Source organism: Gossypium arboreum, chromosome 10 (assembly GCF_025698485.1).
Source record: "Gossypium arboreum isolate Shixiya-1 chromosome 10, ASM2569848v2, whole genome shotgun sequence".
Classification (NCBI taxonomy): domain Eukaryota; kingdom Viridiplantae; phylum Streptophyta; class Magnoliopsida; order Malvales; family Malvaceae; genus Gossypium; species Gossypium arboreum.
Window position 1 is genome coordinate 123,324,062 of NC_069079.1, and position 9,870 is coordinate 123,333,931.

General features: G+C 29.9%; 1 protein-coding gene across 2 annotated transcripts; it reads right to left on the reverse strand.

Moving 5' to 3' along the window:
- Nucleotides 1-2,379: 2,379 nt before the first annotated feature.
- Nucleotides 2,380-6,628, reverse strand: LOC108480476 (probable protein phosphatase 2C 38). 2 transcript variants are annotated; one of them, XM_017783493.2, is made up of 5 exons: nt 6,155-6,628; nt 5,127-5,620; nt 4,189-4,556; nt 3,325-3,561; nt 2,380-2,917 (listed from the first exon to the last, which is right to left on the reverse strand). In XM_017783493.2, the coding sequence occupies exons 2-5, from the start codon at nt 5,449-5,451 to the stop codon at nt 2,687-2,689; spliced, it is 1,161 nt and encodes a 386-aa protein (XP_017638982.1). In that variant the 5' UTR covers nt 5,452-5,620; nt 6,155-6,628; the 3' UTR covers nt 2,380-2,686. The 2 variants fall into 2 exon arrangements, with proteins under 2 accessions (XP_017638982.1, XP_052876623.1); XM_053020663.1 differs by lacking the exon at nt 6,155-6,628 and having other exon boundaries at nt 4,189-4,570; nt 5,127-5,255.
- Between the last annotated feature and the right edge of the window lie 3,242 nt (nt 6,629-9,870).

The window sequence follows — 9,870 nt, forward strand, 5'->3', positions numbered from 1 at the left end:
TCAAAAGAGTTCAATAATTTCGATACATTGCAAAGATTCAGGCCAAACACAAACTCTCAGCCTATAACGAAACTCTGACAATGAGAACTTTAGAAAAATATACAAGAACTCCAATAAACACATCACATAACCCAATACTCCTCTGCTAATTCCCTCCGGACCCCTTTATCACCAAACCCCCATCTGTACTCCCAACCCTTCTCAACTCCAAAATCATTTCATTATCATATATTATAATATTTATTCACATATCAAAATTTTACACACTATTCAATTTAGTCCTATCCTCAACAATTTCACTACACTACATCTATTCACTTTGTAATTAAAATTTAATTGATATCTTCACTTTACTTCAATCAACTTTGTATTAAATTCATACTCAAACATCTTAATTAAAATAAACAAACTTGAATTCAATTAAGTACTTACCTGTTTTTTCACTTTCATATACTTTCATTCACTTTCTCCTTCAATCGAGTAATTTCCATGGTAGAATATTATCTCATAACACTCTAGGATATGAATTAGGCTATAATTTTAAGTAAAAACTCAAGAAAAATGCATGAAATTTTTTTCTTTCTTTCCTTTTTTTTTTCCTCTTATTTTTGTTGTCCCAAGCTGCTGCTGTTCTGCTTCCATATGTTTAGAAAATTCTAAACTTTTCTTTTTATTTCAATTTATTCTATATTTCACCAACCAATCAAATTTCACCACATTTCAACCTTAATATCTCTCCAAATATCAATTAAAAATGGAATATTTTCATTTAAGTCCCTCTTCCATAAAATGGAAAAATTACATTTTAGTCCTTATACTTTTCCACTTTATTCAATTCAGTCATTATCTCAATTTTCCAACTTCACATATCAATATATCCCCATGTCACATTCATACATTCATAAAAAATATTTCTTAAAATTTTTCCTTTTTTCCAAAAATGGTAAATTTACACTTTTAATCCTTTAACTTTTAATTTTTACAATTTAATCATTTCTAAATTTCATTATCCATACTTTCTTTCTGAATAATTAATTCACCTTTAAAATACTTTTCCTTTCTTAGAAACCAAAATTTTGGGTTATTACAAGTTATATGTATGATTTTATTGTAAAATTAACTCTATTTCCAAGTGAAATAAAAATAATAAATTTTAGTTAATAACATCTTCTTGTCTTAAATTTTAGTAAACTTAATTCTATTTTCAAGTAAAATAAAAATAATAGAATTTAGTCAAGATATTATTTCAATAAAATTTTAAATTTTATTAAAATAATAAAATGCCAGTACATATATAAAACATTAGAATGTAATAGATTTTAGGGCTTAGAGTTTTATTTTACCTTCTAGCTAGAGGGAAAGTCGATACCATCCTACAATTGTAAAATCACAAGATAGTCTTGTATTTCCTCATTCTCCGCTCTGTACACCTTGCATGGTGCACTACGTAGACATGTCAAAATGGCAAACCCCCAAAAAGGAATCAGGTTATGCCTCTGACATTAAACCTTTTTGCTTTATTAAAAGAATCAATTCGGATGTTAAAAAATTAAAATAATTAAAATTCATAAATATTTTTAATATATATTTAAAAAATCAAAAATCAATTTTTTAAATATATCTCAATTTTTAATTCAACTGACCAGTTCAGTTTTGTTTTGTCAAAACAAAAATCTCGATTTAGTAATTCCTTAGAATTCATCAAAAGCGAGTTCAAAAAGTTACTAAAGAATATTGAAAAACAAAATAGTGGTCGAACTAGTCGCGCCAAAATAGTGGTCGAACTAGTCACGCCATTGATTCGCTAGTCTAACTGATCCAACTAGTTCGATTAGTCCATCCGTTTTATTCAATTAAATAAAATATTAAAAATTTATAAATAAAAATAAAAAATCTGATTCAATAACCCAATTCAATTGGTCTATACTATTTCCCAGATCAATTGATCTAATACCTTTCTCTGAATCAATACCCAATCAATTTCTAGTCCAACCTGACAGGTCCATTTCTAGTCCAACCTGACAGGTCCAGTCCAATTCACACAACCATAAAAAAAAATAAAAATAAAACAACAACAACAACAAAAAATATTCTAATATTCCCGAACCAAGAGCTCGAAGAAACACCTCAATATCGACCATGGTTCAGTGACTCGATCAGCAGTGCCTTTAACCAACTAAAGTTTCAGAGAGCTGAGAATATGAAAACCTTCTTAACTACTAAAAGGTGCCTATGTTTAATATTGACTCTCTGCAAAAATCCATATTGTGCATTCATCTGATATTGTCATTCGGGTTCGGATAAAAGCCGGATCTCCATAGAGTTCGATGTTGGGAGATAAGACAAACCCAGAAGAGATAACATTTCTTGCACTCAAAGTCACACGAAACAATCAATAATACTATATATGTTAATGAAATCATATCTTTTCAATTATCATGTATCAGTTAGCTGAGTGAACTTTCAGAGGAATTCTCTGAAAGGCACTCTCTAACTGGTAACTGACATCTATCGATAATTCTATCATGTATTTATGTAAACAAGTTGTTAAATTGCGTGACTATACATCGGAAAAAGGCAAAACAAAACAAAAAAAAAAAAATCGTTTCAATTTCTTCAAAAAAGTGTTTGTTAATACAAAGAGATAATGTGGGGAGCAAATGATAAAAGTTTAGGACCTGTCGCACTAGCAAATGCTGTGTCCGGAGACTCCAACACCACCACGGATTGAAACCAAGGGTCCCTGCCAGTAGCTTTGGCTTATCAGATGGAAATCCAGAAACAAAACTATAACTGTTATATCATCGTGAAAATGTCTCCTCACTCCACGGTCGATCTTTTTCAAGTCCGAGTATCTCATTTCTCTCTTCTTAGATGCTTCGCGTAGAGCAGCTTTGACAAGCTTTCTGGCAATACCCTGTGTAGTAGGCATTTCTGATAAGTATATCCCGAAGCAATTCGATCATCAAAAGAAAGGTTACTTGGAAGTTACAAGAAAATTCAACATGGAACTCTAAAAAGACTAAAAAAGGCAAAGCTTTAAAAATGTTATGTTTTAGTAAAATGTTAACAATTACATTAACTAAATAATGTCGATTTTACTTGGACTCAGATTTGAGTGTTCAAAAGGGTACGGTCTTACTAGGGTATGTTCATATTTTTCCAAGATTTTCACGTATCTGGATGGTCCTTGGAGGATCATATCCCAATGGTCTGGATATGCATCAGATATCAATTTCGGGCACCAGAACTTCAAGAAAAATGAAAAGTCGGAGCAATATAGTTCTAGTTTGACAAAAAGAGAATCACGAAAAGAAATCTTACATTTCGTGGACAGGTGTTGACGATATCGACTGCCTCTTGACTGCTAAGGTGTTCCCATAGACCATCTGATGCAAATATAAGAAACTGATCTTCAGGGTCAAGTTTCTGTACTAATGTTTCTGGCTCAGCACTAAGGATTGGCTTATCGAATGGTTCGGGAACTCTAAACTTCGGCAATAGAGGATCTCTGTTGAACTCTGCACTCTTTAGATAAGCATCACCAATGGATCTCGAAATCTGTCACATAGCGAACTTTGGTTAACAGACTATAAGTTTGCACGTGCCTGTTGAGTAGATTGTGCTAATTCTCTTTGTCGGATTGATAGTAACTCAAACGGCAATTACCCCGAAAAGTTCCTAAAGCTGGTTCTCCAGGTGGAACTATTCAACGCATAAAATAAGCATGGGGACAATTCAGGCTTCTATGATGGTTTTTTATTTTATTTTTATGAAAATATGCATACAAATGGATAACAACTTGGGTACTAATGCTCCTATGGAAACTTCCAAATTCCGGAACCTAGAAATGAAAATGACTAACACTTGTATTGGTATTCTTCGAAACTTCATATTCAAAAGTCATAAGATTTGGAACAAGAAGGTAATCGACCAATTTTCATCAATTTTAAGTAGTTACTTCAACTCAAGAAAACAATCGTTTATAGAAGTAAACCTTTGTTACTCGAACTTGGATGTGACAGTTGGACACAGGTATGTTCAAATTTTTTTCTAAGTTTTTCCACGTATTTGGAGGGTCCTTGGAGGATCATATCCTGATAACCTTGTCCAACTATATGTCGTACACGGATACTTCAAGTAGAATGATGAGTCAGAGCAACATAAATGAAAATGAAAAAAAACTACCTGTATAATACCCTTCACACGCCATACTGTGTGCTTGAGGACCACAATTTGTGGATCATCAGGATGTAATGATCGTAACTCTTCCCGTACAGATTCAACACTTGCATTGTGCTCTGATGATAATGGAACTGCCTTGACCTCTTTATACGTATTATCCAATCTTCCTAAGACCACTCGAGAATCTCCTGCATTTGCAATATATAGCATTCCGCTACAAACTATTCCTACCAAACAGCACGAACCGACAGAAGCCATATGCGGGTCATTTAGCCATTGCTTCCTCACAAGAGCAAGAAAATCCTCCTCAGTTGCCAAAAATGCTTTGTTGATTACATCTGCTGACATTCCACCATTCTCAGTTGTAAACTCTGCACCATAATAGCTGTCAAGTCAGTAAACATATGCATTAGCTATCAGAAATTGGAAACTTTAACCAGTTGAGCGGGAAATAATCATTTTTCTTGAAGTATCTGAGTTCGACATTTTCAAATACGAGGTATAGGGATATGACCTTCCAAGGAATGACTTGAGACTACAGAACAAACTCAAGAAAACATATGGATGCCTTGACTTTTGGAACTCTAAAGAGCTTTGCAGTGAGGTGGTAAGACTCAAGACTACAGCACAAACTTCAGGAACATAAAGTTCGGAAATCCGAGTTCTAAGTTCCTGAATCCACACGAAAACTAAATTATCATCCTTTATGCGGAAAGAATAAAGTAGCACACTTTTTTTCGAAGATTACTCCCAACATGTTCTACAATGTGCAATATCATCTCCATGTATGTCATCAATGGTAACAAAACCTGATTCCAAGTCAAGACTTTTAAAGACCACAATAAAAATATTACTAAATTACGAAGTTCCGGCTTTTTTATATATATGACTATCAAATACAAAGTTTCCGAATTCAGCATAGTGAAGAAAGAATAACATACTCTTGATATAGCCGAAAAGGTGTTCATTTATAAACCTAGCAGTAGCCGGACCACCATGACCATCGTAAATTCCAACAAATGTCCCGTGAGGCCCCGATTCATATAAGCTCAATGGACCTGATTCGAGTTGGCTATGGTCTTCCAATAGATTGTTTGCTTGAATTACCGCCATCGAAAACTCACCTGTAACATGGTCTCCTAAATCTTTGTACCACAATAGTCCATCAACCCTACCATTAGCATCGTCACCTCTACTCGAATCTTCACCCTCGACCGAAGGTCTCCAGCAAGGCGGCATCATTCGCATTAATGATCCCGATACCATAACTTACATATTCTACCCCAAATGACCCAACAACCAAGTTTTTCATAAAATCAATATCTAAAAACTCTATTCACCCTAAGAATTCACCCCCGGTTTCTGCTCGATTTCCAAATCCACAATCGAAGATTTGGATTTCAATCACGCATAGATCAATGCAGACAACATTAATCTGCATAATTTCAATAAAAAGACATTATAAAACCTTCATTTTAACATGATAAATTCTACATAAATCTTAAAACAGGCATTATTCAGATAAATCCATCAACCTGTTTATGCTTTTGGGGATTATCTACATAATTAAATTCAGACAATAAAACTTTTTTCAGACAATCATCAATCTATGTCTTAAAAAAAAAAAAAACATGAACTTGAAAGTCATGACAAAAACTCCATACTACCAATCTCTACATGCATTAAAATGGAAAAACAATTCATTTTACAACATCTATGGGCTTTAAACTGAGATTTAAATCCCATATTGTCACCTGTTTATATTTATATATATATATATATTTGGAACAAAATTAGAAACTTTCAGACACCAATCAATCTGTAACATTAAAGCATTAAAAAAAATGACAAATTCCACATTGTGAATCTTTTACAAGCATTCAAATAGAAATTACAAAAAAAGAAAATAGATAAACACCCATCACCTTAAAAACATCAAAAAAGAAACAAAGATATTCTTCTTACATACCTTATGAAACAATGAAGAAATTTTGCATATTTAAGAAGATTCAAAAAGACCCATCATTTTGTTTTTAAGACAAAACAATAAAAAATAAGTTTGAAAGAAAGGTAGAGACTTAGAGAGAGATTTTGACAAAAGAATAATAAGAAGAAGAAAAAAATTTAACAAAACAAAGCTTGTGTTTTGGAAACCACCATAATAAGGTGGCTTTTTTTTCCTCTCTCTCTCTCTCTCTCTCTCTCTTTTCTGTGGGTTTTTGGGTTATGGTTTTTGGTTGGATTCTTTTTTATTTTTCAATTTTAATTTTATAATAATCCATTGGTTGAAGGGGGTTTTGACTTTTGACCTGTTTCGCTTCAACAATGAACAAACCAACAATTTAGGCAAGTTTTACTCATCTCTCTTTCTCCTGTTTTTAGCAAACAACTGCAATTTATATCAACTCTCTCCCTTTTGCCTTGCCTTGCTTTTTTCCAGTATTATTTCTAATTTTTCTTCATGATTTGGTGCATCCCATATGTCTTTTTTTGTTTCCTTTTTATTTTAGGTTAAAGTATCCCATAAGCATTTCTACTTTTTAAAATTTTAGAATTTGGTCCTTGTATTTTTATTTTCAATAATTTAATTTTTTTTAATTTTCAAAATTCATGTCTAATTATTAATCTTGTTAAAAATTTTGTTAAATTTATTGGTTTAACATTTTGAAATTAAAAAATACTCACTTGGTACTTGGTAGCAATGTAATTCAAAATTTTGACATTGTAATAAACTTGAATTTAATTAAAATTTATTAAATGTTAGCAGTTGGACCTTAATTCGAAATTTAAAAAGTAAAATTTTAAAAATATAAAGACTTATGGCATATTTTAAGCCCTTCTTTTATCGTATATTTATATATATATATTTTAATTATGGATAAAGAATATCAATTGAAAACTTAAATGTAAGTCTTTTATTGTTACATTTATGGTTCACAATGTTGTAAAAATTAGATCGGTGGATGAATGGGTCAGACCATCGACTTTCAATTTAACAGGTTGAATCGTTAATTCAATCATAATTAAATAAAAAGTATTAACCAATTAAATTGTTGATTTATTTTTATCACTGTTTGTATTTTTATCGGTTCACAGTGATTTGTTCTATTGTCAGTTATATACCATAATTTAAACGAACGTTTTTTTATTTAACTGATCAATCCAATCCAATTCTGATAATTATCCTTATTTGGATTTATAACTACTTCTCCCATCAATATCGTCTCCAAAATTTAAACATATATCCTTTCCTTAAAAGTGCGATATATTTTATCATCGTACTCAACACCTATAAACATATTGTACAAATTTTAATATCATCAAATTTTGATTGCAAAATAGTCATTTTTCCCTAATAAATAGAAAAGCTAAGACTCTTGATTTAACCTATCAACTAACATTTTCCAACTTTAGAATTTTAGCTGCCTTTTTTAGTTACTCTATAATTAAAAGAATGTCAAATCACTTTTATTTGCTTGGGTTACATTTTAATTATTTATATTTAAAATATTATATTTTAGTCACTTATATTATCGTATTATAATATTTTAGTCATTGAGCCGTTAATTACTATTAACGATATAACGATAAGTTGACATGACATATTAAATCATCATTTCAAATAAAATTTTAGGTTAAATTCTACAATTAGTCCTATAATTTTTTCATTTTGAACAATTTAAATTTTTTTTTTTATGTTCTTTTAACTTTCTTTTTTTCTTTATTTTCCATTTTCTTTTGCTTCTCCCTTTGTTTTCCTCCTTCTCCATTTTTTTAATGTAGTTTTTCTATATTTTTTGTTTATTAAAACTAATCCACAAGCTTGCCTCACTCGAAAAATTAAACTGTTCAAAAAATATATAAAAGTATAGGGACTAGTTTTAACAAATGGCAAACGTAGGAAAACTACGTTAAAAGAAATGGTGAAAGGAGGAAAATAGAGGGAGAAGCAAAAGAGAATTGAAAATAAAAAGGAAAAAAAAAGAAAATTAAAAGAACATAAAAGAAAAAAATTAATTGCGTAAAATGAAAAAATATGGGGACTGATTGTATAAATTAACCTAAAATTTATGTTTGAAATGATGATTTAATGTGTCACGTCAACTTACCGTTATAACGTTAATGGTAATTAACAGCTCAATGACTAAACTATTATAACACGATAACATAAATAACTAAAACGTAATATTTAAAATATAAGTGACTAAAATGTAACCTCAACTAACCAAAAGAATAAAAACTATGGTTTTATTTTGGTAAAATTATCAGAACTTATGTCAATTTGATACCTACTTCTTCTTTTTTTGCATAATTATAAAATTATTAAAAAATACTAAAACTGTTTAAATATTCTAAAATACATAAAACATAGATTTTTCTTTTAAGTACAATAACATGCAATTTGAAGTATTTCTATGTATAAGTCGATAAAATAATCAAAAATTAAAAATTTATATATATATTTGAACAATTTTATTATAGGTTCTGATTATATTTATTTTTTTTCACACAATGCTTAAAACTATACAAATCCCTCCCCAACTTATAAATAGCGGATTCCAACCCTCGTCCTATTGTATTAACAGCAATACCTATATCAATCGAGTTAAGACTCAATCAGAAAAACATCATATATATATATATATATATATATACACAAATAAAGAACTCAGCTAATTCGAGGATTTTCTTCTTCTTTTCCTTTTTTAAGGTTTCGTAATCCCATTGTTGTGTGTTCTGCAAATATAAGAACTTCATGGGTTAACCTAAAAGAAGAAAAGGAGTGCATAAATTATTGAGTGTATACCACTTTTGACAAATGGGGGATTAAGTTGAATTGAGTTTGGGTTTTTTTTTTATATCAAAAAACAGATTTCAGTGCAATCATTTCATTTGAGAAGCAACTTCAAACAATCGTCATGGATTCACAAGTAACTTCTGCCATCATCTTATCTTAAGCAATTTTTTATTTGTAATTCGAAAATTACAAGCACTTAAAATAATGTTATTAGAGAATATGAGCTAAATTTATAATTGTATATATATTATAAGATTAATAATTAAATTTAACTAGAGGATTTAATTACTGCTAATTTGATCAGTAATAAAATTTTAAATTTTGGAAAGTACAATAATTAAAATTAAGCAATTCAAAACGTATAAAGATTAAATTTGATCAAATTAAAGTATAGAGACTTAATCACAACTTTCATAAAGTATAGGGATAAATAGTAGAATTTAACCAAAAAAAACATTAGATCAATGGAAATTTACCTACTTGAGTGATTATTTTTACATTTTATCTCTTTTTCTTTTAATTTTAGGTATTTTTATTTTGAAAATATTTGATACATTACGAATGAAATTTACAAATTTCACAAGTAGGGTTGAAGTGATCACAAACGTATATAAGAAATATATATATAGTGAAAAATTAAGAAAAATAAATATATATCAAATAAATGGGACACAAGAGAATATTATGACTAAACCTGATAATGGGCTAAACCACAAAGATTTATCTGATAAGTGAGAGGTTTTGGACAAAAATATAAATCCAAAAAATGGGCTTTGGCAAAAATAAGACCCATTTGTTAATCGGGTCGAGCTTCAAGTAAGCTTTTTTTTGCCTAGGTCCAGCCCAAATTTGTAAAAAGAAAAATTTGTTATTGTTTTTCCACTGTT

What these genes read in the sequence shown, in the direction of transcription:
- LOC108480476 (XM_017783493.2), bottom strand. Translation starts at nt 5,451, where the DNA reads ATGGTATCGGGATCATTAATGCGAATGATGCCGCCTTGCTGGAGACCT. An exon ending in CCTTTTCGGCTATATCAAGA is followed by an intron (nt 4,557 to 5,126) that starts GTATGTTATTCT and finishes ATTATGGTGCAG; the next exon opens with AGTTTACAACTGAGAATGGT. An exon ending in TCAACACCTGTCCACGAAAT is followed by an intron (nt 2,918 to 3,324) that starts GTAAGATTTCTT and finishes CCTACTACACAG; the next exon opens with GGTATTGCCAGAAAGCTTGT.